The 27,808-nt window shown below is 48.6% G+C and overlaps 2 protein-coding genes across 7 annotated transcripts in view; one reads left to right on the forward strand and one right to left on the reverse strand.

Annotated features, from left to right (window-relative positions):
• TPCN1 (two pore segment channel 1) overlaps nucleotides 1-207 on the reverse strand; it is a 60,418-nt gene extending 60,211 nt beyond the window's left edge. Inside the window, exon 1 of one of the 2 annotated variants that reach the window (XM_023647114.2) lies at nucleotides 1-207. The gene's annotated coding sequence lies outside the window, so the exon portion shown is untranslated. The other variant, XM_070275459.1, reaches the window with a different exon arrangement.
• On the forward strand, nucleotides 3-26,884 carry IQCD (IQ motif containing D). Of its 5 annotated transcripts, none has more exons than XM_014727596.3 (6): nucleotides 333-617; nucleotides 14,141-14,251; nucleotides 19,899-20,721; nucleotides 23,378-23,611; nucleotides 24,773-24,844; nucleotides 26,364-26,884. In XM_014727596.3, exons 3-6 carry the CDS (start codon nucleotides 19,993-19,995, stop codon nucleotides 26,712-26,714), a joined length of 1,386 nt encoding a protein of 461 aa, XP_014583082.2. In that variant the 5' UTR covers nucleotides 333-617; nucleotides 14,141-14,251; nucleotides 19,899-19,992; the 3' UTR covers nucleotides 26,715-26,884. The 5 variants fall into 5 exon arrangements, with proteins under 5 accessions (XP_001492450.4, XP_014583082.2, XP_023502886.2 ...); XM_070275461.1 differs by having other exon boundaries at nucleotides 490-617; nucleotides 24,776-24,844; XM_070275460.1 differs by having other exon boundaries at nucleotides 567-617; nucleotides 14,156-14,251.
• Nucleotides 26,885-27,808: the final 924 nt, after the last annotated feature.

The raw sequence follows: 27,808 nt of genomic DNA on the forward strand, positions 1-27,808 counted from the left end.
ACGCGCCGCCCCAGCAACCCGGGCCGCGCCGGGGTCCGCACCACGCAGCCCAGCCCGCCGGCGCCGCCGCCACAGCCGCGAGCCCGGAGCGGTTGCAGCCGCCGCAGCCGCCGCCACTTCAGCCGCTGCCACCACGGCAGCTGCGCCAGGGCTCGCATCCGCCGCCCTACCGTCCCCCCGACTCCGCCGGCCCCGCCCCATCTCCCCTTCGCCACGGCCTATTGGCTATCTAGGCTGCCCTGGTGGGCTATGATTGGCCAAGCCTCACGTCCTTCTCCAGCTCTCGCCCTCTGGCGTTGTAGGACTCCCCGCCCGCCTCCTCGTGAAGGGGCGGGACTTAATAAGCTCCGCCCCTTCCCCCCAACCTCCCCGCCTCACTCGTTCAGCCCGACCCAGAGGGAGTCTCGAGTCTTTCAATTGGTGAAGAGCTGGAGAGACGGTGCTTCTGATTGGTCAGGCCTCAGGAGGTGCGGCGAACTGAGAGGAACAGGGAATTGAATGGTGAAAAGGAAAGTCAGTCAGTGCCGAGTCCCGCCCTCTGAGATTGGCGGGTAACCTAGCAACGCAGGTACGGCGGAGGTAACTGTGGGTAGAGAAACAAGGCGCTCTGCGAGCAGGTGAGTGACCAGCTGGGGAAGGGCTGGCGATGAGGGGGAGATGTGGCATGGGGTCTAGCCCGCTATCCTTTGGTTCCCTGAGGAATCCGTAGCCCGCCCGGCGATCCTGTCCCCGCCCCAGGACCCTGCTCCCCAGCCGCCGCCTCGGTCTGGACCTCCCTCTCGACCACCTGCAAAGACCACTGCACGTCCTCTTCGGTGTCTCCACCTGTGTTCTGCCCCTCCACGTGTTCACTTCGTGGTCCCGCTTCCTTGTCCGTAAAACGTGGATGATACCAGTCAAGTGGAGTCACATCAGAATTAACTCATTTCAAGTCAAACATAGGTGACGGGAGTGAGAGGGCGGTTTATAAGTCCCCTACCATTCTACCCAACGACCATACACATTCCAGGCTGAGCAGGCAATGAACGACGTCTCACTTGACAGAGTGTTTAAATTGAGTCATATTGATTCTACCGATTTTTGCCTTTTGTACTAACTTTAGAACTTAACTCCCATCCTTGTCCTTAAAATGTGATTTCGTTGTATATACTTAAGACAAAGGGTTTGTTGTGAGGACTGAATGAGGTGAGGCAGTGAAGAGCTTGGCATGGATCCCAGCACATAGTAAGTGCTCATTAAATAATAGCAACTTTTTTTTCTAAAACTACTCTTCCTCCTTAAAGTAGTTCCAAGAGAATTATCTCATTTCATTTCTTAAATATTCATATATTCAACAAGTATTTACTGAGTGCCTACTACTGGGTGCTGGGGTAGAGCAACTAATAAAAAACTTCATTTCTCCTCCCCATGGAGCTTGTCTAATGTGGGAGATAGTCATTAATCAAATAACAGACAGATAAATGTAAAATTAGATTTGAATGTATTTGAATGAATGAATGTGGAGAGTCACTTCCAGAATGATGGAATGAGGACATCAACAAATCCTCTCCTTGAAAAGCAATTATAGTCCATTGATTGATGAATGGATAAACAAAATGTGGTATGCATACAATAAAAAAGTATTCAACCTTTAAAAGGAATGAAATTCTGATAAATGCTAGAACATGGATGAGACTTGAAAACATAATGCCAAGTGAAATAAGCCAGACACAAAAGGATGAATATTGGATGATTCCACTTATATAAGGTACCTAGAATAGTCAAAGTCATAGAGTCAGAAAGTAGGATAGTGATTGACAGGGCCTGGGGGGAGGGGGAATGGGGAGTTAGTGTTTCGTGGATACAGAGTTTCAGTTTGGGATGGCGAAAAAGTTCTGGAGATGGATAGTGGTGATGGTTACACATAGTGTGACTGGAACAATTTTAATGCTACTGAACCGTACACTTAAAAATGGTTACAAGTTTCCCAACTTTATGTTACGTATATTTTACCGCAATAAAAAAAAGCAACTATAAAGGTGGACAAAACTATCTAGTGCTATATTAGCACTCTGAAAACCAACCAAAGGCATACAACAAACTGAGAGTGTTTATTCGTGAAAACTACGGAACTTTAAGTTTGTGGTGTCCCTACCTGGGGCTGACCAATTGGGTACTTACCAATTTCCCCACCCTTCGTTCTATTGGTATGATAGTTCAACCAGGACAAGTAACCCATGAAAACCAATAGCTTCACTGTCACTGTCTGATGGGGCTCACTCGATTTGGAGCATTGTTGGCTAAAGTGATAATCTTGGTGGCAAGAGAAGAGGGAAGACCAGCAGCTCCAGGAGTCCACAGTTGCAATCCTATTTGGGGCCAATAGTGGACTTAGAATTCTGGGAAGTGAGGGAGCCGTAGATAAGCTATCTACATATTCTGGTTGGCCAGGGGTTATGCACGTGTGTAGCAGAGACCAGACCAGCCCCAGACACTTACACGTCCCTGGCCATTGGAGCCTGTGTAGACGAGCAGAGGAGACACGAGGGCGTCCGGCAGAAACTAAAAGTCAAGGCAGACTGGAAAATGACCTGAACAAGGACTGCACTCGCCAGCAGACATCGGAAGCCTTATTGGCTCAAAGTGTTTGAGCACAACCCCTGACCAATTTTTGGCTGAATTCTAAGTTGTGCAGACACAGGGGTGACCCCTAGGAAGCCAGGTTTAAAAATAAAAATAAGATGGGCAGGCCCTGTGGCATAGTGATTAAGTTCACGTGCTCTGCTTCAGCAGCCCAGGGTTCACCAATTTGGATCCCAGGTGTGGACCTACAAGCTGCTCATCAAGCCATGCTGTGGCAGGCATCTCACCCATAAAGTAGAGGCAGATGGGCACGGATGTTAGCTCAGGGCCAATCTTCCTCAAAACAATAAAATAAAATAAAAAATAAGAAAAAAAGTTGAGCAGAGACATCTGTAGCTGCACATGGTGGAGGAGACCAACTTGACAGATTTAGTAACTTACCAAACGGGACGTAACTTACCAAACACCCAAGGAAAACAGTAAGAAGAACAACAATCATTAGGAGGAAAAAAATCAGAACACAGAGTTGCTACAAATGTTATCTAAGATTTCCAGTATTCAACAAAAATTGTGAGATGTGCAAAGAAACAAGGACATGTAAATATATTCAGGAAAAAAAGCAGTCAATAGAAACTGTCTCTGTGTGTCCCCAGATGTTGGCTTTAGCAGACAAAGACTTCAAAGAAGCTATTATAAATGTGTTCAAAGAACTAAAGGAAACCATGTTTACAGAATTTAAAAATGGTAGGCTAACAATGACTTATCAAATAGAAAATATTTAGTATTATTCTAAAATAGATTGTGATCATTAAGATGCACATTATAATCCCTAAATCAACCACTAAGAAAATAACTCAAAAAAATAGTTTAAAGATCAACAAAGGAGTCAAAATAGTGGGCTAAAATATATTTAATACTATAAAAGACAGTAAAGAAGTAACAGGGGAACAAAAAAAGACACGAGATGAGAAAAATAAACAACAATAGCAAAATGGCAGACGTAAATCCAACCATATGAATAATTTTATGTGAGTTATTAAATGTAAATGGAAAAAAACACTTCAAGCAGAAGGCAGAGATCGTCAGACTGGATAAAAAAAGTGAGACCCAACTGTATGCTGGCTATAAGAGATGCCTTAGATTCAAAGACACAAATAGGTTGAAAGTAAAAAATTGAGGGGCCTGTCCCATGGCATAGTGGTTAATTTCAGTGCACTCCACTTCAGCTGCCTGGGTTTGCTGGTTCGGATCCTGGGTGCAGACCTACACCACTCTTCAGCCATGCTGTGGTGGTGACCCACATATAAAGTGGCGGAAGATTGGCACAGGTGTTAGCTCAGGGCTAATCTTGCTCAGCAAAAAAAAAAAGAAGAGGAAGAAGAAAGTGAAAAATTGGAATCCATGCAAACAGTAACCATAAGAGACCTGGAGTGGCTATGTTGCTATCAGACAAAATTTATTTTAAAACAAGAAATGTTATTAGAGCAAAGAGGGGGACATTTTATATTGAGAGGAAGGTCAGTACATCAGGAAAATGCAGCTAGACTGACCAAGAAAATAAGAGAGAAGAAACAAATTACCCAAATCAGAATTACAGAAACTAAGAGAAATATAAAGGAATATTATGAACAACTTTATGCTAAAAAATAAGACAACTTAGATGAAATGGACAAATTCCTAGAAAAACTAATTATTAAAACTGACTCAAGAAGAAAGAGAAAATTTGAATAAACCTATAACAAGTAAAGAAATTGAATTAGAAATAAATAATCTTCCTTCAAAATAAAGCCCAGAGCTAGATGTCTTCACTGGTGAATTCCATCAAATACTTAAAGAAGAAATAATGCTAATCCTTCACAAACTCTTTCAGAAACAGAGGAGGGAGCACTTTCCCATTCGTTCTGTGAAGGTAGTATTACCCCTCATGCCAAAGCCAGACAAAGACATCCCATGACAAGAAAACGTCAGACTAAGGGTTAGACCAAATGTGGCCTGTCACCTGCTTTTGTAAATAAAGTTTTATTGGAACACAGACACGCCCATTGGTTTGCATATTGTCTATGACTGCTCTTGCTCTACAGCACAGGCGAGTAGTTGCATCAGAGGTTATACAGCCACAAAGCCAAAAATATTTACCCTTTGGCCCTTTACAGAAAGAATTTGCCAACTCCTGCTCCAGACCAATATCCCTCAAGAACATAGATGAAAAGTACTAGCAAACCGAATTCAGCAACGTATAAAAAGGATTAGACCATTATCAAGTGAGATTTATTCCAGAAATGCAAGAATGTGTTAACATTTGATAAACAATTAATGTAATATACTATATTAATAGAATAGGTGAAAAAAATCACAGGTCATAGCAATAGATGCTGAAAAAGCATTTGACAAGATCCAACATCCACTCCTGATAAAAACTCTCGATAGATTAGGAATAGAAGGGACTTTTCTCAACCTGATAAGCACATCTACAAACGCCCACAGTTAACACATACATACTGGTTTTCCCGAAGTTTGGGAACAAGGCGAGGATGCTCATTCTCATCACTTCTATTCCACACTTTACTGAGGCGCCGGCCCAGTGGCGCAGCGGTTAAGTTCGCACGTTCCGCTTTGGCGGCCCGGCGTTTGCCGGTTTGGATCCTGGGTACGGACATGGCACCACTTGGCAAAAGCCATGCTGTGGCAGGCATCCCATGGATAAAGTAGAGGAAGGTGGGCACGGATGTTAGCTCAGGGCCAGTCTTCCTCAGCAAAAAGAGGAGGATTGGCAGATGTTAGCTCAGGGCTAATCTTCCTCAAAAAAAAAAAAAAAAACACACTTTACTGAATGAAGGTTCTAGTCAGTGCAATGAGGGAGGAGAAAAGAAATTAAAGGTATCCAGACTGGAAAGGCAGAAGTAAAACTGTCTTTATTCACAGATGACGTCATGCTATATGTAGAAGAGCCTTAGGAATTCACAAAAAGCTCTAGGACTAATAAACGAATTTAACAAGGTCATGATATTTAAAAATCAATTGTGTTTATATACATTTTTAAATATATATGTTAGCAACAAACAGAAAATGAAATTAAGAAAATAATTCCATTCACAATAACATCAAAAAGAATAAAATACCTAGAATAAAGTTAACAAAGTGTTGCTAAGAAAAGTAAAGATCTAAATAAATGGAGAAGCATGTCATGGTTTGGAAGACTCAACACTGGTAAGATGTCAGTTCTCCCCAAATTGATCTGTAGATTCGGTACAACAGCTGTCAAAATCCCAGCAGGCATTTCTGTAGAAATTGACAAGAAGATCTCACAGTGTACGTCAATGCAAAGAACCTAGAATAACCAAAACAGTTTTCAAAAGAAAAACAAAGTTGGGATAAAATTTACACTATCCCATCTCAAAACTTCCCCTAAAGCTGCAGAATCCAGACGATGTGGCATCTCCCTAAGAATTCGCGTATAAGTCAGTGGAGCAAAACTGAGAGACAAGAAATAAACCCTTACATTTACAGTCAACTTATTTTCAACAAGAGTACCAAAACAATTCAGTGGAGAAAAGATAGTCTCTTCAACAAACTGTGCTGGTACAACTGGATGTGCCGAACAATGAACTGAGGCTCTTACCTCACACAACACACAAAAATGAACACAAAATGGGTCATAGGCCTAAATGTAAGATCTAAAACTATAAACTCTTAAAAAGACAGAAGAAAATCTTCATGATTTGGGGTTTAGCAAAGAGTTCTTAGATACGGCACCAAATTATGAGCCATAAAAGAAAAAATTGATAAACTGGACTTGATTAAAATTTTTAAAAACTGTGAGCTTCAAAAGACATTTTCACGGGGCCAACTCAGTGTGCACGTTCCGCTTCGGCGGCCCAGGGTTCGCCAGTTCAGATCCCGGGTGAGGATGTGGCACTGCTTGGCACGCCATGCTGTGGTAGGCATCCCACATATAAAGTAGAGGAAGATGGGCATGGATGTTAGCTCAGTGCCAGTCTTCCTCAGCAAAAAGAGGAGGATTGGAGGCAGATGTTAGCTCAGGGCTAATCTTCCGCAAAAAAAAAAAAAAAAAAAGACATTTTCACAAGAAAATGAAAAGACAAGCCATAGACAAGGAGAAAATAATTGCAAATCATGTATCTAATAAAAGGCTATATCTGATAATGTATAAATAAATAACTCTTACAACTCAATAAGAAGACAAACAACCCGATTTTTAAAACCAGCAAAAGAGTTGAATAAATATTTAAAACTCAAAAAGACAGCCATTGCCAAGTATCAGTATACATATGGAGAAACTGGAACTCTCTTAGTTTGCTGGTGGGCACATAAAATGGTACAACCAATTTGAAATATTTCTTGGCAATTTCTTAAAAAGTTAAGTATAAAATTACCATGCAACTCAGCAATTCCGTTCCTAGGATTCAACCTAAGAAAAATAAAAACATATGTCCACACAAGGACATATATGAATGTTCTTAGCAGCATTATTAATAATCACCAAAAACTGGAAACAACCCAAATGTCCTTCAACAGGTGAATGGATAAACAAATTGTGATATTTCCACACAATGGGATACTAATGGAACACTATTGGAATACTATTCAGCAATAAAAAGGAACAAAATACTGATGCATGGATGAACCTCAAAAACATTATGCTGAGTCAAGTTTTCTCAACCTCGGCAATATTGACATTTCGGGCTAGATAGTTCTCGTTGTGGGGGCCGTCCTGTGTGCCGCAGGATGTTTGGCAGCATCCCTGGCCTCTACCCACTCGATGCCAGTAGCCCCCTCTCCCACTGTAACAACCAAATATAGCTCCAAATTATTGTCAGTGTCTCCTGTCAAAGTTGCCCCTTTGCTTGAAAACCAGTGTGCTAACCAAAAAGTCAGATGCAAGAGATTGTGTATTGTACGAATCCATTTCTGTGCCTTCATTTAGGTGATTTATCCAGGAAAGTTAAATGTGGTAGGAACAGAAATTGTTTGCAAATTAGCTCATGGGAATCCTGGACAGTGAGGGAAATTTTGTGCTGAAGTGGCATGACTTTATACACTTACGAAAAAGTCATTTGGGTTGTACACTTACAGTGGGTGAATTTTACGGTGTGTAGATTATACCTCAGTAGAGCTGTGGGGAACATAAGTACACCTGTGATAAGTACCATGCACTTAGTCCCCGACGGCTCTCACATTCCTGTGTCTCCTTTCCGGGTCTTTCTTGACTTCTACTCCGGATGTCCAATCACTGCCGCACATCTCTCGTCGCTGTCCCACCCAGGCAGCTGCTGGTCTGTGCAGTGCCTTGGTGTGACATAGGAAGGGGTGCCCCTCTGGGCACGCGCAGCCCTGTAGTTTCAAGACTTGGTAAATGGATAGCATGTTCTAGCATCAATAGACTCCCCAACCCATCAGCCCCTCTTCTCTTCCAGTCTTCACCTTTTGGGTGAATACCACAAGGATCCAAACAGTAACCTGAGCCAGAACCCTGGGCATCATCCTTAACTCTTCCCTCCCCTTCATTCCCCACATCCAATCCTTTGCCTCCTCCCATTCCTTCTACCGTCTCAGTATTTCTGGAGCCTGTCCACTGCCTTGTACCCAGATGAGGCCACCCTGGCCTCTTCCCTGGACAATGTGACAGCCTTCCTAACCTGATCCTCTTGCCATCTCCCACCTGCCAACCCTTTGGCCACAATTTCCCCGCTGCAGATCTGGTCTTGTCACGCACTCCCTGCTTAAGACACCTCCCGGAGCCTTCGATTCCTCCTCGGAAGCAATGAGGGAAGCTGCCGAGGCTGCATGAGCTAACCCATCAACTCAGGGCGACTGCTTTGCTCCCTGGTCCCCCTGGAGGGAGATCGAGAGGAAGTGAGACTCATAACCAACCGGATAACCAGGGCAAGTAGGGGAAATGGTGGGAAAGTCAGGAGAGAAGGGTGAGTTCTGAGGTCACTGCTCATGCCTTGTCTGAATGTAAAAAGGTTGTTGGTAGCATCTGCCCCGAGACCGCACCCTCCGCCTGGAAAGCCTGAAACAGCCTTTGGACAGCAGCTGGATGTCATAGCATCAGTGTCCCTCCCTTGGCTGGACAGGCTGCCCAGGGCATCCCAGACGGAGCTGTGCCCTGCCTCTGGGCGAGGCAGCCCTCGGGAACACATTCCAGACAGACGTGCTCAGATGTCAAGCCCGGGGTTTTAGCTTGGGCTTTGCACTCAGCTTACGCTGAAAAGCTGAATTAAAGGGTTGGTCTTCCCTGCCTGCTCGATGGCTAATTCCTCCCCGCACCCCCTTTCTCCCTGGGAGAGCTCAGGGTGCTGAGGCCGATGCACCCCCTGATTTAGGCCTCGACGTATAATAATCTCTCCCCTTTGAAGAGGGGTTTAACTCTCCAAAGGGCTTTCCCGCCGATTGAGTCATCCGTCCTCCACCCAGCTCCCTTTTGATGTGGCCAGGACAGGTGCCAGATCCCCAGGTGCCAGGGAGCTGAGGGATTTCCCAGGCGTATTCCAAGAGCCCCAGGCAGGGCAGAGTCATGCACCCGGGTCTCCCGACACCCAGCTTGTGCCTCTCATCCTGATTCTGTAACTGATGGTGGCCTTAGATGGCACAGAGGTCAGCCTGTCGAGCACCGCTGGGCTAGACTCGGACTAGCCTTCTTTGAACCTGGATGGAGCGCTGGCCTTAGGATGGGCACGCGGGAGGCGTATGGGCGTGCAAGCCCCCTGTGGCCTAGAACAGCGGTTCTCAGCCACGGGCATCTGCCCTCCCCAGCAGGGACACGTGGCAATGTCTCGAGACATTTTGTTTCCAACTGGTCAGAAGAGGTGATGGAAGAAAGGTGCTATGGCATCGAGTGGGTGGAGGCCGGGGTGCTGCTACACGTCCTACGACACACAGGACAGCCCCCCAGCAGAGAACCATCTGACCCAACATGTCACTAGTGCAGAGACTGAGAAACTCTTTCTACTGGTATTTTCATACAGGACAAATGCTACACACACACTAAACACACACATGCACACACACCCCTTTTCCCTGGAGGCCCTGTTTAGTGGAACTGAAAACAAAAGTGAATAAAAATCGAGATCATTTGAAACACAGAGAATCAGGGAAAAGCATCTCCTTGATCTCAGCTCGCAAATAATGGCAGTTTATGTCCTTCACCGATAAAATCCCTTTAACTTGGGGTCTTTCAAACACAGCTTGTTTCTTTAGCCACAGACCAGACAAAGAAATACATTTTCCTTCTGGCCCCAGCACACAAGTGTTTAATTACGAGTGAATACTTACTACATGCAACACACATTAATATTTTCTATTCTCTTTCATTTATTTTTAATGGGCGAGTTGATTTCACTCTCTAAAGGGACACAGCTCTTGGTTTAAAAAAGACACTTCTTCCACATAATCTGTCAGTCAGGAAAAGCCAGTGTTTTGCATTTTATAAGGTTATGATTTAAATATATTTTTTTAAGTAGAGGAAGTTTATTTTAGAAGAATCTAAATTCACTGCTGGGAACTTCTTTCTTCTGTCTGAAAGACCAAAGCGATCCCCTTGGCAGTGGGATGTAACCAGAAATAAACACCTCCAAAGCTACGCTGTAACCGAAAGAGGAATTAAGAATCGTCATGAAATAATTTGTAAGGAGCAGGAAGCTGAAAAATGGCAAGTAGTTTGCGGGATCTCTGTCCTCCTCCACCATGAACAGAAAAGCATGAATGATATAGAAACCAGCAAAACGTAAAACAGATATAGTAAAAAGGAGTAAACAGTGCTTCCGTTTTGGCTCTTTATAAACCCTTCTGCACAAAAACATATACACTATTTTGAGGAAAATCACATCTTGTATTTTAAGAAGGATCCAAACGTTAAGATGAAATTATATCATTTTTGAAGTTGTAATAAAAGCTAAACATCATTGAGCCAGCGCTTCATTTCATACTCCCGGCAATTGTGTCCAGTTTGTGTTACATTACTGTCCCCACTTCACAGATGAGGAAGCCAAAGCTCAGAGACGTTGATCGACTTGCCTAGAGCCACACAGTGAGGAAGTGGTGATCCACTGGAATTGGACTCCGGGTTTGTCTGACGCCGGAACCCACAGACTTAGTCACCGTGCAGTAGGCTCTTGTTTTTCTTTTCCACTTCAGAGATGAGGGCCCAGAAAGTCCAGTGGATTTGCCCAGGGCTATAGTTGTGGCCAGTGGCGGGTAGTGAGCTGTTCATTGTAACCGGCAGCTTAGATATCTGTCCCCAGGAGCACATTCTCTCCCAACCTCAGGCGCTACCCCGTGTCCTCTGTCTCCAAAGCACTCGATAAACTGGAGCCTGCGGCCTCAGAGCCATCACCGCAGATGAGGTCCCGTCTGTTAATGCCTCCGGCCTTCTCTGCAATGGCTCCAGCCTGGGAATCTTTTGCAAACCAAATACAATCCACAAAACATGGGTTCGCAAAAAGGACAAGAGAGGATTGAGTGATAGTCCAAAAGTGGTGATAGAAAAAACCCAACTAAACTATGAAAAAGAAAACACAAATTTGATTTAAATCTTTTATTTTAAAATTCCAAGCCACAGGGATGGGAAACAACACATAGGCCAAATCTTGGCCCCCAGTTTTCGCTATTAAAATATGGCATTATTTTCTGGTTCTAACTCAGGACATAACATATTTTGTGAAATAACATTATCCTGTTATGCCAGCATCTCCCTGGGGGAAACAGGCCTCTTGGTAAAGCTGGCTTTGCCATCTCTTGGTTTGTTCAACAGTGATTCATCAAGCTCCCACTGTGCGATAGTGGCTAGGACAGCAGTCTTCATCATGAATTTTCTGCCCCTTTCCAGCCCCGCACTTTCCCCATGCTAGACTTGGAAGGCTGAAATTAAGCCTATAAATTTCTCCTGAAGAAAGCCAGATGTGTGGTTCACAGGCCAGTGGGAACTTCCTGAGGCCAAAAGGAAAATTCCTACCACTTCAAAGGCAAAACCTCTGCCTATTAACCAAGCAAGTAGGTGGTGGAATCGGAACTAAGCGACCAGGACTCCCATACCCACCAAGGACGGCTTTGAGTCCTAAGAACATCGGGGAAGGAGGAAGCAGACAGTGTTAGGGCCTGGAGGCATGGGTGCGTGGGAATCAGACCTCTCAGAAACATGACGGGACCATCAAAAGGACATGAAATCAGCTATGCAAATTGTGCAGTCCACAACATGGCTTTATTCAATTTGCAATCACGTAGAAATTGCAACTTTTTCACTAGGGTAGAAAATAAAGATCATGAGCTCCATCTCTTGTGAAAATTTCTCTCTGCCATCTCTACCTCCAAGTGTATTTTCCACTCTCCACCATTCGTTCTTAGCTCTCTCACAACTAAGCTGAAAACAGCATTTTTTGTCAAGTCATGAGAAGTACCAAGAATGGAGCTAGGCAGGCACAAAGTATCAACTGGAGCTAAGAATCAGTGAAGAAATACTTAAATTGCCTAGGAACACATGTGCTGTGAATTTTCAGTGGAAGGCTGGTACCAAAGGAGAATGTGTTTAGTTGGTTTTGTTCATTCAGCCATATCTGGTTTGAGACAGATCGTGGCTCTAAATAAACTTCAGCCCCGTGGTGAGAAGTCTGTGCTGAAGAATGTTTTAAAAAGTCTTTTTTAATTCCAGTTACATCAATGAGAAAGCCTCAGTTTGATGTTATAAGTCTTTTGTATATTAACCTTATATCCTGCAACTTTGCTATAATTGATTACTAATTCCAGGAGTATTTTTGTTGATTCTTTGGGATTTTCTGCATAAACAATTTTGTCATCTGTAAACAAAGATAGTTTGATTTCTTCCTTCTCAATCTGTATACGTTTTATTTCCTTTTCCTGTCTCATCGCATCAGCTGGGACCTCTGCTACAATGTGGAACAGGAGTGGTGAGAGGGGACATCCTGGCCTTACTCCTCATCTTAGAGGGGAGACGTCTAGTTTCTCACAATTAAGTATGGTGGTAGCTGCAGGTTCTTTTGTAGATGCTCTTTATTAAGGAAGTTCCACCCTATTCCTTGTTTGCTGAGAGGCTTTTTTAAAAAGTCGTGAATAGGTGCTGGATTTTGTCAAAAATGAATGGGTATTTGGATTTTTTCTGCATCTAGTGATATGATCATATGACTTTCCTTCTTGTTGGTGTGATGGATTATATTAATTGATTTTTGAATGCTGAACCAGCCTTGCAGACCCAGAATAAATTCACGTCGGTCATGGTATATAATTCCTTTTATAGATTGTTAGATTCAATTTGCAAATATGTTCTTGAGGATTTTTGCATCTATGCTCCTGAGAAATATTGGTCTGTAGTTTTCCTTTCTTGTAATGTCTTTGTCTGTTTTGGTATTAGAGTAGTGCTAACCTGATAGAACCAGCTGGGAAGTATTCCTTCTGCTTCTATTTTCTGGAAGAGATTGTAGAGAATTGGTATAATTTGTTCCTTAAATTTTTGGTAGAATTTACCAGTGAAATAATCTAGGCCTGGTGCTTTCTGTTTTGGAAGGTTATTCAGTATTGATTCAACTTTCTTTAGTAGATATAGGCCCATTAGAGTTCTCTATTCCTCCTTGTGTGAGTTTTGGTAGCTTGTGTCTTTCAAGGAATTGGGCCATTTCATATAGGTTATCAAATGTGTGGCCATAGAGTTGTCCATAATATTCCTTTATTGTCTTTAACGTCCGTGGGGCCAGTAGTGATGGCCCCTTCCTGACATGAGTAATTTGTCTCCTCTCTCTTTCTGTTAGTATGTCTATAGCATCTCCCTACCACTTGCTAATCTTGCCTTTTAACAGCAGAGATCTGGTCTCAGACTCATCTTTCCTGGGTAACAGTATCTAGCTAGAATGAAATAATATCAGGATGTAGACATTGTTACCTTCTGCTTAAGGAAAGCGATACAGATTTTTCCAGTTACAGTGCAGACATAAAGTTCCCTTTTTAATGAAAAGTCCTTAAGAATCAAAGTATACCTAAAGGAAAAAAATCTGAGTCAATAATAGTACAGCCTGGCCTTTAGCTTTGGCAGAAATGACAAAGATGGCTCGCAAGTGCCAGAGACTTGGGCAATGCTGAGTCAGAACTGACCCTCTCGAGGCTCCTTCCTGGCCCGTCAGCTCTGCCCCTGTGGGCTGGCATCACGCTGCCAGTGACCTCTGAGTCGTGATCACTTATGACGTGGGTCTTGGTAATCCGCTGGTAATACGTTCCAAAGTATGTGAATGCTTGACTCAAAGATATAAAAATCAATGAGAAATGATTCAAAGCTTACCCTAAATAATTCACTCACTCTCACTTCTATTCTGATAAGCTTTCTGAAGTGAGGAGAAAGGGATGGAGTGACAGCTCCATTGTTGCAGGCTGTGACTAATCCTGGTGCGCCTGTAGGAACACGACACCAGCAGGAATGGTGTGTGACAGCAGAAAGAAAGGCAGGTCCAGTCTGGTATATATATGCTCATAGATGTAATGACAAATATGAATATTTGTATTTGTAGCTGTTGAGTGGATTGAATGCTCTAAGAACTGGAACACATCTATTCCCCAGGTCTCTCCTTGACAGGGTTCATTGAAACTGGACCAGCAAAGAATCATTGCATTCTGTCCACCTTAGAAGTCAAGCTGAAGATGGAGAGACTGGACAGAGCGGTGGTTGCGGGTATGGACTCTCACGACAGACCACCTGGGCTGCCATCCTGGTCTGTCACTTACTAGCTATGAACCAAGACAGGCATCGAACCTCCCTCTGCCTCCCTTTCCTCGTCTGTGACATGGAGGCAGTAAAAGCACCGACCTCAGAAGGCTGTTGTGAGGAATAAACGAATTAATTCGTGTAGAGCATTTAGAACGGCATTTAGCACGTAGAAATTCTCAAGGGTTAGCTAACATTAAAATGGCATCTCTTAAAATGAGCTGCCCCCCTGCACATACTCCAGGTTTTTTAACACCCTCTGACTTCACTTCCCAGTGTTGGGTTTGCGGGGTAGTTATCAGGATTGGGTTTTCTCCCCAGGGGGAAAAAATATAATTTACCTCAAACCTTTTTTTTTTTTAAAGTGTTCTGAAAGAGAAAGTAATAAAATATCCAGCAAGCCCATCTGAATGAAGACAGGGTCTAATTTGCATGATAAAGATATATTTCCATTTATAAAATTCATCAGCAGAATTAATGGCAAATAACGGGAAGATCCAGTTCAAGTTCCCCATCCATTACCCATCTTGCCTCACTCTCGGGGCAGGAATTTTTAAAGGAGAGGCTTAAGTTGGAAATGATTTAAATATTAAGGTTGGTGGCATTAAAAAGGACGTGAAATGATCATATTAGAATTTAAGGAAAAGAGATTGTCCCATGATTTTTGTCCTCAAGAGTCGGATGCATGTGCCCCGATTCTAGTTCCGCCGGCTTTTTCTTGTTCACCCAAATGAGCTGTCAGGAAGTGATGAGCGTCATTATAATCAAAGAAAACAAGTTTGCCCTTTAAAGCAAAAGAGGTAATCTGGCTGAAAGCAAATTGGAAACATCTCATATAACGTTGTGCTTCAAGCCGCCACCTCTGAAGAATTCAGGCATTTTGATTTATGCCTGAGAGCTTTGGGGGACAATGGGGAGAAGCGTGTTCATTAAACATTGTTCACATTCAGCCTGCGGCCGTGGGGCAAAGATCCTTCATCCTCAGAGAGGCTGCGGAAGCTCCGTGCCCGTCCCTAAAGCACTATTTTCAGGAGAAGCCTTAAAGGAACTCAGGAGATTGATGGGAGCAGGAAGTGGGTTCAGTCAGACAGATGCAAGATGCTGCCCTTCTCGCCTCAGTGGCAGCTCCCAGGGGCTTCTAATTTCGGATCCGTCTTGCGTGGCTGAGGACCAGAGCATCCTGAGCACCTGCCCTGGCCGCCCTTCCCCCTTGTTCGTAGTCACTCTAGATGTTTCTTTGCTTCCCTCCTCTTCTCTCTGTTTCCTCTTGGGTTTGGTGAACTGAAGATAACTTTAGTGGTGTCAGCTTTCTCTTGCCTCTCCCTCGCTTTTGTATCTCCATCCCCAAGGTCTCCCAGGAGCCCCCCGGTCTCGCGTTGTCAGTTGCCTAGAATATTTTGTCACCTAGGGTTCTCCGATTGCAAGCAACAGAAACGGATGCTGACTAAGCAACATGGTGAAGGAAAAGCTGAAGGACCGAGCCTCGGAAGCACAGCAGCCAAGGCAGCTCTGGGGATCTTGGTAGCAGCATCTCCAGGAGCTGGCCACTGGCACGAATCAGCTCCCACCACTTCCCCCCCATGAGTCCCTCTTCAGGATTCCTAGGAGGCAGAGTGCAGGGGTCTTTTTTTTCTTTTTTTCTTTTTTTTTTTTTTGCTGAGGAAGATTCACCCTGAGTTAACATCTGTGCCAATCTTCCTCTGTTTCGTATGTGAGCCACCACCAAGACATGGCCACTGACAAGTGGTGCAGGTTCAGGCCCGGGAACTGAACCCATGCCACTGAAGTGGAGCGCACCAAACTTAACCACTAGGTCACTGGGGCTGCCCGAGAGCTGGGTTCTTCGATGGGCGAGCCCACTAAGGCTACACATGGTGGGAGAGAGGATGAGTTCCTCCAAGGACAACTGTCTGACATCACAATATGTGTGTGGCACAATATGTGGTGCCATCACTGACAAAGAGAAAATGGATCACGGGAAGGCGAGGATCCTTGTCCACTGTCTGCTCCAGTTATGGCGGCTGGAGCTCAACGAGTTTAAAGCTGAGCTCTTTGTCCCCCATTCCAGACTTCTCCCAATTCCCCTAGTTCCGCAAGGCCACCCCCTTGTCTCCCACTCACCCAGACTCAGCACTCTCTCTCACTCATCCAGTCCTGATGATTGTTTCTTCCAAACATCTCTCACACCCGCAGAGTAGGAAAACCCAACGGGCGCCGGGAGCCCATAAGCCGCCCAGCGGATCTCTCCCCAGGAGGCTGCTCCGTTTTTTTCAGTGCTGGGTATGGAAACAGTGCAGTGATCAAAACAGATAAAGCATCTTCCTACCTTCCTACCTTCATTGGGGCTTACTTTTTAGGGGAGGGGGAAAGACAAACGATAAACAAACAGGCCCATGTAGAGATGTCTGATGTGATGCTGCACCTGGAGAAAAAGGAGCCAGGATGAGAGGGAGGGACAGGCAGGAGGAGAGGGTTTATACTTTGTGAAGGTGTCAGGAAAGCACTCACTGCTACGCTGATATCTGAGCAGAGAAGGAAGCAAGGGAGCAGCTTTGCAGATACTTAGAGGAATGTTCCGGATGGGGGAGACAGCATGTGCAAAGGCCCTGTCTGAAGTCGGAGCACGTTTGACACAATCGAGGAACAGCAAAAAGATGAATTTAGGTGCAGAAGAGTGAGTGGTAGCAGTGGCCAGATTGTGTAGGGCCTTCTAGCTCATTGTAAGGACTCCGGCTTATATTCTGGGTGAGGTGGGAAGCATTGTAAGTGGTGGTGTGCTGGTAACAACTGGTTTGGAGGGGAGGGGTGCTGATTTGTGGTATTTGCCAATTTCCATTGCATAAATACTCCCACCATGGCTGATTTCAAGCTACCAATGGTTTAACAACCAGCTCACAGACATCTTACAATCTTAACAATCAACTGTTGTGAGCTGGGTTTTGAGCAGAGAAGTGAAAGGATCTGACGTTTTAAAACGATCCCTTTGGCTGCTGTGATAAGAGACTGTGGGGCAGAAGGGCAGAAGCAGGGTGACCAGTGAAGAGGTTATCACAGTCATCTGGGTGAGAGATAATGGACACTTGGAAGGCCCAGTGGCTCAATGACATCAGGGGCAGCATTCCTGTAACTCTCTTAACTTTTTCTTCTTGTTCACAAAATGGCTGCCATTGCTCCAGCATTAAGCCCAAATTCAGGGAATGGAGGTGAAGCCAACAATGTCTTTCTTTCTGCATCAAGAAGTTATCCAGTTTCCCAGAACCCCTAGAAAACTTCTCTATTTCATTGTCTTGAACTGTGTTTATAGCCACCCCTAGCTGTAAAGGAGTCTGAGAAGGTAAGCATTAAGTATTTCCAGCCTCTACAGTATAAGCAAGCAAGAGGGAACAGAGTTAGGACAGTTGCCACAAAGGGGTGTGGCCTTATGAGAACCTTATGAGAGTTTGACCCAGCCTGGAAGCCCAGGAAAGAGTTGCCTGAGGAAGGGACACTTGAACTAAGGTCTGAGTATAAGGAGTTAACTTGACAAGGAGGAAAGAGAACAGTGTTTCAGGAAGAAGAAACAGTGTGTGCAAAGGCCCTGAGGTGGAAGGTTTATAAAATCCCAAGGTTTGTAATATCCTTGCTGCCACCAGCCCTTTCTCTCTAAATCATCCATTATGATAGGTCTTTCTAAAAAATCTGATTTTCTGCTGTTACACTTTTCCTGATCCCAATCTCCTGTAAGATAAACTCCAAAGTCCCCACTCTGGGGTTGAAGGTTGGTCATCATCTCGACCTATTGTGTGACTACACCTTTGTCCCCTTCCTTCCACAGCTGCTGAGCCTTCGTGTGTGCGTGTTTCATATCTCAGACCAGGTTATAAACTCTGAGAGGACAGGGACCAGCCCTTGCATCTCTTTTATATCCCCAGGGGTTCAATAAATACCCGGACAGATGACCCCAGGGGTGAGCTTTATCGCAGGGAGCGGGAGCAGGTGGAAGCAGACCAGTTACGAAGCTCTTTAATCATCCAGGGAGAGAGTGCAAGGTCATAACTCTGGCAGAGAGGCTGTTGAGGGGGAACGGCCTGGGAGCTCTCGAGGAGAGAGCACTCAGAGAGAGCGGGGCGCCAGACTAGGTGTGGGGGCAAGGAAAATCGTGCGGCAGCACCCAGGTTTCCAGCCTGAGCAACTAGGCTGGCGGAATTGCCGTCACCGAGACAAGGGATAAAAAAGGAGCTGGGTGGGGTCCATCGTCCCACAGTGTGCTGAGCAGTAGGGTTCATTAGGTACATCCGGGTCTCCAGCCGGCCCGGAGACGCAGACTGGGAAGTCACCGACGTCCTGGACTTGGGATTTCAATTTTCCTGGGCTAATAATATTCATTGTTATTTATTGAGCACTCAGTGTCCAGGCCCTGTACCAGAAATTTCCTATCAGATCTGAGGGTTCCTGTCCTATGGCCGAGGCAGCCCAGCCCAGGGGGATTGGAGAACCAGCCCAGGGTCCCCCAGCAAGGATCTGAACCCGAGTGGGGCTGCTCCAAAGCTGGTATTCTTAGCCCCTGAGTCACGTAGGCAACATAAATGCTTGACTTCTGGTTGCTGCCATAAATTTTTCTGAAACAGTCTTTTAAGTAAGCCTTTTATTTTGTAGTAATTGTAGATTTACAGGAAAGTTGCAAAGATAGTACAGAACTCCCACACGCCCTTCATTCATCTCCCCCGATGTTAACGTCTTACATAACCACAATGCGTTTGTCAAAACTAGGAAATTAACATGGGTGCAATGCTCTCAACCAAACTATCGACTTGACTTGGATTTGACCAGTTTTCCTACTAATGTCCCTTTTCCGTTTCAGGATCCAATCCAGGATACAGCATTGCATTTAGTGAAACTAGTTTTTAAATATAGTATTTTGAAGTCATTGTTCATCCCCACTCCGATTTTTTAAATCCATACTTAAAAATCAGCGCATGTGTGCTGGACTGGTCCTCATCCTGTCTGCTCTCGCGCCACTGTTTGCTCTGTCCCTGTTCGGCTCTGTGTCTCAGACTGCTGACCCCTGCAGGCCACACCGCCCAGGCCCCTTGTCAGCTGGTTTCCCACTCGGTTTGGCCAGTGGGAGGCGCTGGTGTGAGATTGGACGGCGGGAGGAAGGGAGAGACCAGAGTATTTCTCCCCCGCTCTCTGCTTTGGCCTGTGTTTCCAGCAGTGGCAGCAGCTCCTCCTGGACAGGAAATGGCTGTGGTCCCAGCTTCCCCCAGGTGACCCTGATCCCCATGCTCACCACTTCCTCCTCCCGTGGTGGCTTCACCTTCCCCTGATTGCCCTCTCAGCTCTTCCATCAACAGTGTAACCCGATTTCTGTGTTTAAATACTTAGCGTGATGTCTGCATTCCTTGTTGGTCCCTGCCTGACACATGGGCCTGAGACCCGCCTCTGCAGCTGGTCCTCCTACCCTTGTGGCCCCAACCCAGTCACAAAGCTAAAAATGACTTCCAGCGAGAGGCTCTGTGTAAAGCTGCAGAGTGCCTGAGATGAACTCTCCCCGTCAAGTCAACGGCTGCTGTGGCCACACCAGCCCTACCAATGTCAGCACGGCTCTGCTAACTGCTTACCCCTTCCTTTCTAGGGTTCCTAGGGGATAATAAAAGCAGGAGACCCATCTAGTCTCCCAAAGTCTCAACCTCCCAGGGCGTACAAAGACAAGCAAGGCTGCTTATCAAATGGCTTTAGACGTCCTCACCGTGGAACCCCTCCACCAAGGCCCTGACATCAACAGAATAAGGCTGATGACAGAGCCATCCAAGAAGCCAGCCTCGCCGCCAAACCTCTTGGTCCCATCTAGTACCAAACTTACCACCATCGAGGCCAAGAGGATCATGTCCGTGCTGGACGAGACCATCCACAAGGTGCAGTTGGTGACGCTGCTGTCACATGTGGCCTCCGGCGACAAGGATCTGGAGAGGATGTTGGGAGAGGGCATCATGAAGGCCGTGAGAGAGCATGAGGAGCTGTGCCAGCTCCTCCTGGACAATGTGAGTTACCTGCAGCGTAAAGAGAGGCAGGTGCAGGAGGAGGAGGAGCTGGAGGAGGAGCGGGTGCTCTGGGACCGCCGCCTCTCCATAGAGCTGCAGAAGTCTGCCCTCCTCCCGCTGAAGAGGCAGGTCAGAGAGTCCACCAAGAACACCCTGAGACTCCTGCTCAGTAACCCCCAGGCGGCCAGCCTCCTGCAGACGCAGATGCTGGGCCGAAGAGCAGGCGCCCAGAGGCTCGTCGACAGCCTGATGGAGCTGCGGGGCTTCCTGTTTGAGAAGCTCCTCACCAGCCCCATGGAAGCCAGAGACAAGGCCCAGTTCATACAGGACATCAGGAAACAGAACAGGAGGAACCAGGAAACCATCAATGACCTTGAAAGGGAATTGGCGGCCAGCATGAAGAACAGGGACGCAGAGGTAGCGCTTCCCAGTTTTGGTCAAGTTACGGAAGGAGCCCAAGTCTTTTGGCAGTTGGGTTTTCCCTCAGTGATTTAGAGAGCTGTTTTCATTCGTTTACTCTGCAAATGTTGTTTTGAGCACTTACTCGGTGCCAGGTCTTATAAGCCCACCTGGTCCAAGCCTCATGGAGTTCATGGTGGGGAAGGTAGGTCTCAAGAGCTGATTTAATTACAGTTTTGAGAAGTACAATGAAGGGTAAGGATAGGATGCTATAAGGGCGTGTTGCAGGAGAACTGAACTTAGACAAAAAGGGTCAGGGATGTTGAAGCCAAGACATGAACAATGAGAGAAGGTGAACCAGGCAAGTGAGGTTGGGAAGAACCTTCCAGGCCAGGGGTAGGCAAACGTTTTCTGCAAAGGGCTGGATAGTAAATACTTTAGGCTTTGCAGGCCAGGCAATCTCAGTTGCAACTGCTGAACTCAGCTCTGCCATGATAGTGTCAAAGCAGCCGTAAAGGCTCTGTCAGTGAGTGGACCACGTTCCGTTAGAACCGAATTCGCAGACACGGGTGGCTGGCCAGATGTGGTACCCATGGGCCTTCCTCTGCAGACCCCTGTTCCAGGTGCAGGGGAGGGTGTTGTGTACGTAGGTCCTGAGATGGGAACAAGCTTGGCTGGTTCAGAAATGCAAAGAGTGCCAGTGAGCCAGAGGGAGGAAAGAAGGCCTGAGGGGTGGGGGAGGGAGGCAGATCAGGGAGATTAGGCCTCGGAGGCCTCGTCCTGAGGGCCAGGGGCAGGTGGGACAGGTGCAGGCTCCAGAAGAATTTTTCAGAAGGGAAATGATAACATGATCCCAGCCAAATAATAACCGTTTGGGGACACATAGTATGTATTATGCTTCACATACATATTCCCACTAAAGTCTTGCAAAGTCCCTCTGAGGTGGCGTCTAAGTGTAGGTCTGGCTGCTTTAGCAGACACTCAAAGCAATAGTGGCTTTGCCAAGATGGGAGTGTATCTCTCGCTAATGGAAAAGCTGGAGCCGGCACGGAAGCTCTGCTTCGTAAAGCGGTCAGGCTCCAGGCTCCTTCCGTCTGCCTTCTCGGCTGTCCCCACGCAGGACTTCTAACTGTGGGCCTAGATGGCTGCTCCGGCTTTCCCCATCATGGGGCCACCGGTCCAGCCAGCAGGAAGGCCAGAAGGGGCAGAGCGGGCTTGGTCCTGCCCTCTAGACGTGGGAGGTAGTATACGGTGCAGTCCATGGCAACACCCAGAGATGCTGGGAAAGGTGGTCTGTAGCTGGGGCCACGTTCCCAGCGAACATTCTGCACAGATCCCGGGGGCCAGCCGGCCAGCACTGCCACACGCACATCCATTTTCATCCCCCTGGGACAGATACAATAGCAAGGCCCTTGGAAGTCATGTGCGCCCTCCCCCGACCCCCGCCGCCCCGGGCACTAGCTCCCCCCTTCCTTATGTTCTTACTGATTTTGTCCTTGAAGGCATTCATCAGTTTGTTGATAAAAATTTGGGTGATTACTCCATTATTTGATTCGGGTCTGGCTCCCCACAAGAGGACAGGGGCTTTGTCTCTTTTGGCCCTCCATTGTGTCCCCAGTGAGCCTGGCACAGAAGGGGGTTGTAGTAACTATCAGCTGAGTGGAGAGATGACAGGCTCCTGGGTGCTCAGCCAGGGCAGGCCACTCATAGATTGGAGAGATGGTACCTAGGGACAAGGAGAGGGCCCGAGTGGCTTTGCTCGTCCCATTTGGGTGGTGGAACCAGCTTGGGGCTTCCAAGTTGGACAGATCTGGGGTCAAATTCCATTTTTGCAGACAAATTTCATCACGCCATTGGACCTCAGTTCAAAGGAGGAGGTGACACCCTGCAGGTGTGTGGGGTCCACAGGAAACTCTGAGTGCTAACAGTACCCTCTGCCCTCACAGCCTGCACCTAGAGCATGGGGCCGTGCCCACGGGATAGGCTTGCCCGAAGATGCCCCTTCCTTCCCGCTCCCTGTGTGCAGGAAGTGAGCTCAGACCCCTGCGGCCCTGCTGTGGTGACCCCTGCCCCAGGCTGCCGGCAGAAGCCATCACAGCCCCGCTGCTGCATTCAGAGTGGACTCTAGCGTTGTGATCAGCATTTGCTGCTCATTTATGAAGCAGCCCCATCCTCCTCCCCAGCTGCTGTTTGAGGACCGACTGGGGGCAGGGGACAAGCCAGGTCCCCAGGGGAGAGCCGCTGGCAATCCCTGTGGTGTACGTTTACCTCCCCCCTTCATGCATCACACCACGGGTCTCTGCCAACTGGGCACTTCCCCGGGCAGGAGGGTCGCTGCTGTCCCACACCTCTCCTGCGGGCTCCCTCCGGCCCGCCTGCACCCTTCACTCATGCCAAGAAATAGAGGGGGATGCCAAGAACATGGGCTCCGCGTTGGACAGAACTGGCTTCAAATCCTGCCTCGGGTGCACAAGCCCAGACAGGCGACTTGACCCCCTTGGGCCTCAGTTTCCTCGTCAGTAGTCAGGCTGTCCCTGTCTCCCTCAGGGGGTGGGGGTAGGTTTGGGGGCGGCAAGGCCTCAGGGAGCCTGGCCCGCCCCGAGGGCGCGTGCAGTGAAGGCTGGTTCCTCGGAGGCCATGTGGGTATTAGTGCAGCTCTGCTCTCCCGGCGCAGGTGGAGAAGGAGAACTTTGTGATCCAAGAACTGAAAAACCACCTGCAGCAGGTGCTCAGGTTCTCGGACAGCAGCCTGCTGCGCACCAAGCAGGAGGCGGAGAAGCAGCAGAAGGCGGACTTCCGGGCCTCGCAGGCCAGGGTGGCCAAGATCCAGCAGGAGCTGCTGCTGCTGCGCTCGCAGTTCCACAGCCTGGTCATGGAGAACCGGGAGGCGGAGCAGGCGCTGAGGAAGGTGCCTGGGGCAGCGGGAGGACGGGGACAATGGAGCCGCCAGGGCAGGGGAGGGGGCGGAGGGAGGTTCAGTCCACGGCAGGCCTGCTCCAGCACCCAGGGAAACGTCCCCGAGGAGGAGGGCGCGGGACCATCCAAAGGCCCAGCTGCGTGCACACGTCCCAGCGGGCGAGTCCTGGGGGCTCACAGGCGCCCTGCAGCCAGCCCAGCCACGCGCCCAGAAACCCTTGCTCTGTAGGACTAGGGAGCTGATTGTGTTTTAATTGAGGTGAAATTCACATAACATAAAATTAACCGTTTGAAACTGAACAATTCAGTGGCATTTAGCACATTCACAATACTGTGCAACCACCACCTCTGTCTAATTCCAGAACATTCTCATCACCTCGACATGAAACCCTGCACCCATCAAGCAGTTTCTCCCCCCAGTCTTTCCCTCCTCCCCAAGCCCCTGGCACCCACGAATCTACCTTCTGTCTCAACGGATTTGCCTGTTCTGGACACGTCGTGTAAATGGAATCACACAACACGTGGCCTTTGTGACTGGCTTCCTTCACTTGGCATCACGTTTTCAGGGGTCATCCTTGTAGCCTTTACTTGCACTTCATTCCTTTTTATGGCTGAATGACACTCCATGGTATGGATGGGAGCTGATCTTTTAAAAACAAACTTAGATCACGTCCCTCCACTGCATCTGAATCCACCAGCGGCTTCCCGTCTCCCTCACGCCAGCATCCAAGCTCCTTCCCTGGAGACAGGGCTTCTCACTCGCACCTCACGGGGACCACGCTCCTCCTTGGCCACTTCTTTCCAGCCACACTGGCTCGATTTCTGTTCTTTAAACACTGCAAGCTTGTTCCCGCCTCAGGGACCTTGGCACCGGCTGCTCCCTCCATGTAGAATATTCTGGAGCCAGATTGCTGGCTTCATGTCCAGGCTTACTGCCTATCGGCTCTGTGATGGTGGGCAAGTGAGCAAGCACATCCGATCCTCAGTTTCCTCACCGGGGAAACGGGGGAGAACCAACCTCGTGTGGATTCGGTCGGCGAGGCGTGTACAGGAGCCTCCCCGCCGCCCCCCGGGCCTGCTGATGCAGAGAATGCTCAGTGCTGTTTATGGTTGATATTAGTCCATCGAACACTGACTAACTGAATTTTTTTAGAAGAAATATAAAGTGGAGACGGAAATCGAGAACTGGATCCAGAAATATGACATGGATATGGGCGAGAAGCAGGTATTTGTAGCTGCATAACTGTCTGTCCAGTGTATTTCCCAAGATCCTCTGGGAAGGGGGATGGGAGGAGAAGCTCTAGGATGGTCCATGGTCTGTGTCAAGTTCAGGGCCTCCCCAGAGAGGCTTCCCAGCCCCTTCCTCAGGCTCAAGGGTTTGTCTAGCCTAGGGCAGTGAGGGGAGAGGAAGGAGGAAGGAGCCGGAAGCTGTGAGCCACTAAGTGGCTGACACTGGGCCCCACGATCTTGGCTCCATCTAGTGTCCACATCCCATAGTCTGTCCCCTCCTCGCTCAGCTCCTGCCGCCAGGGCACATCCCCCACAGTCTCGGCACGAGCTTGCCTCCACCACTCCCTTGTCACTCGGGAAGTTCCCACTGAGTGCTTGGGGCCTCCCAGGGGCTGGGGTACATCAGGGAAGAGGGCCCCACTGTCATCTGAAGGTTCTCCTCTAGCGCCACTCACCAGCTGTGTGACCTTAGGCAAGGGACTTGACCTTTCTGAGCCCGTCTCTGCAGGTGATCAACAGGGTGAGTGATACCGGGTGCTGGGACCATTGTGGGGATTCACTGAGGCCCCTTGTCACGAGAACTTGTACCCAGCACAGGAGATGGCCTGGAGGAGGTGCTCAGGGAATGGTAGCCTACAAAATGGCGTGCCCTCAAGCCCTCCCCGGGCTCTGTGATAACAGCGGTGGCCCACGGCCCCCACTTCAGGGCCGGGAAGGCCTGGCGAGCTCTGGAGGGGAGCTCAGCCTGAGTGGCCCAGTCAGCTGTGCGTTCAGAGAGGGCGAGTCCGGGCCTCACTCTGTCTCCAGGGAGGGGCGACAGGGGCAGCCTATGCCCTGTTTCTTGGGTCCTGGGGGGGTGCTGGGTTCCTTGTCTGCAGACACTGAGTCTACTCATCTCCGTGTCCTCTGGAAGCGCTTCCTTCTGGTAGACGCTTGGTACGTGTTAGTGGAAGGGGGGGAGGGAGACAGGTGTAAATTACAGCAGGAGAGACTGTAGGCAGACATAAGGAAGGACTGTGGGACTCCGTCTCCTGAGAAAGTTCTGCTCTGCGTGTCTTTGTGGCACAGACGGCGTCAGTGTCTGCAGCTGGCATTTTTTAAGTCCCTCCCATGTGCCTGGCACCACATCCAGTACATCGTGTCCATCCTGTCACTTAATTCTGGAAACAGCTCCCCCGACCCTGGGTCTGGAATTGCCCCCATGTCTCAGCTGAGGAAAAGGGAAGGCTTGAAAGGTGAAGCCCTCCAGGCTCAGCCGAGTGGGGGGTTTGAAGCCCATTGTCCCTGCCCCCTAGGCTGTGTTCTCTCCTGCTCCTGCCGTCCTTCCAGTCGGGCCCCACCCCCGAGCCAGCACAGACCCCACCACCTCTCATTCCACCCTGGCCCCGGGTGCAGGCAGGCTTGGCGTGGGGCGTCGCTGGGGCAGAGGCACCCTTGGGAAGGGTGGGGTGCGTGCAGAGGGTGGCAGGCAGAGCTCTGTGTCTGGTGACCCCCACCCCCTGACCCCCACCCAGGACGAGTATGAGGAACTAGACTCCGTCTACAAGGAGGAGAAGGCCCAGCTGGAGGAGCTGAAGCAGAAGCACGACGTGCTGATGGAAGAGTTCAACCAGATCCGGGCGGAGCAGGAGATCAACTCCAGGAAGCGGATGGAGGCCGAGCAGGAGCTGGTGCGCATGGTGCGGGCGGCCACCGTCATCCAGGCCGTGTGGAAGGGCTACCTGGTCCGCTCCCTGCTCAGGTCCAAGAGGAGGAAGCGGAGCAAGAGCAAAGCCAAGGACAAGAAGGAGAAGGGCAAGAAGAAGGGCAAGGACAAGGACAAGGAGAAGGGCAAGGAGAAGGGCAAGGGCAAGGGCAAGAAATGAGCGCCAGACCGGCCCCCCGCCGCGGGCACTCACCACACCCCTCGCCTCCCAGAGAGCCGCCCAGGAAGCCACCAGAATGGGGAGCCCTGTGATTCGTGGCTTTAACGCTTTTTCAAAACCAAAAACCATTGTAAACCACATGCTACGAATAAACCTCACTGTACGCAGGGCTGCTGGCTGCGCGCGTGTCCATTTCCATGCTGGGAGCACGCGGTCCGGGGTGTCAGCATATAACCCCTCCTCCCTTTAGCCTCGGTAGGAAGTTAGACCGGGCTGCAGCCACCCTTGGTCCCAGACCTGAAGCTGCCATGCCCGCGGTGGACACGTCACCCGTCAGGGCGGGGGCGTGTGGGTCACGGCTGCACGCAGGGGTTCGGGGCGGGCGAGAACTCCAGGAGGAACAGGGCTGCAGGCTGCCCACAGCCCCTGCTCTGGGACTATCAGTTTGTCCTCAGCTTCTCCCCGATGCAGTGCCGTGAAAGCTCAGGAGGCCTGAGGTCACACACCAGCAGCCTCCCATTCGCTTTATTTGGAGCTCAGGTGGTTGAACAACATATTTTTTAAATTCATTGCTGGCATTTAAAAAATCAGGGGCTATCAGACACAAATCCGGTTTTCTGCCTTTTCTGGAAAAATCTCAGCATCCAGATACCCCGGGCCTGAGCGTCCTCTAGAGCAGCAGCTCCCCTGGGATGGCAGAGAGGGGGGTTGCCCCAGTCCCCACCACTCCCAACTGTCTTCCAGGCACCACGGCCTCGTGTCAGCTGCCCTTCATCATCACACTTGGGCCGCTGCTTCTCTTTACTATAGTCAGGAGGCAAGAGAGGTATTTCTGGCCCACGTCTGTCAACATACGGGGAGGGGAGAGAGGCAAATGAGAGCTGGATGTTTCAAACGCAACTGAGGAGGGAGAGAAGTAGTCCTTTGTGAGTTCCAGGAAGTTTAAACATCCTGCATGTTTAAAATGCAAAACGTGTTTGCGCCAAGAGTGCAGAGGCTCACTGCCCTCGCGGCCTGCCTGACGGGGGTGGGTGTCTGCACGCGCATCCCTGATCCCTCCCAGACCGTCCCCCATGACTGTCCTCTTCCCTTCC

This window comes from Equus caballus, chromosome 8 (assembly GCF_041296265.1).
Source record: "Equus caballus isolate H_3958 breed thoroughbred chromosome 8, TB-T2T, whole genome shotgun sequence".
NCBI classification, from domain to species: Eukaryota; Metazoa; Chordata; class Mammalia; order Perissodactyla; family Equidae; genus Equus; species Equus caballus.

What these genes read in the sequence shown, in the direction of transcription:
- IQCD (XM_001492400.7), top strand. Translation starts at nt 19,993, where the DNA reads ATGGCTTTAGACGTCCTCACCGTGGAACCCCTCCACCAAGGCCCTGAC. An exon ending in TGAAGAACAGGGACGCAGAG is followed by an intron (nt 20,722 to 23,377) that starts GTAGCGCTTCCC and finishes CTCCCGGCGCAG; the next exon opens with GTGGAGAAGGAGAACTTTGT. An exon ending in TGGATATGGGCGAGAAGCAG is followed by an intron (nt 24,845 to 26,363) that starts GTATTTGTAGCT and finishes ACCCCCACCCAG; the next exon opens with GACGAGTATGAGGAACTAGA.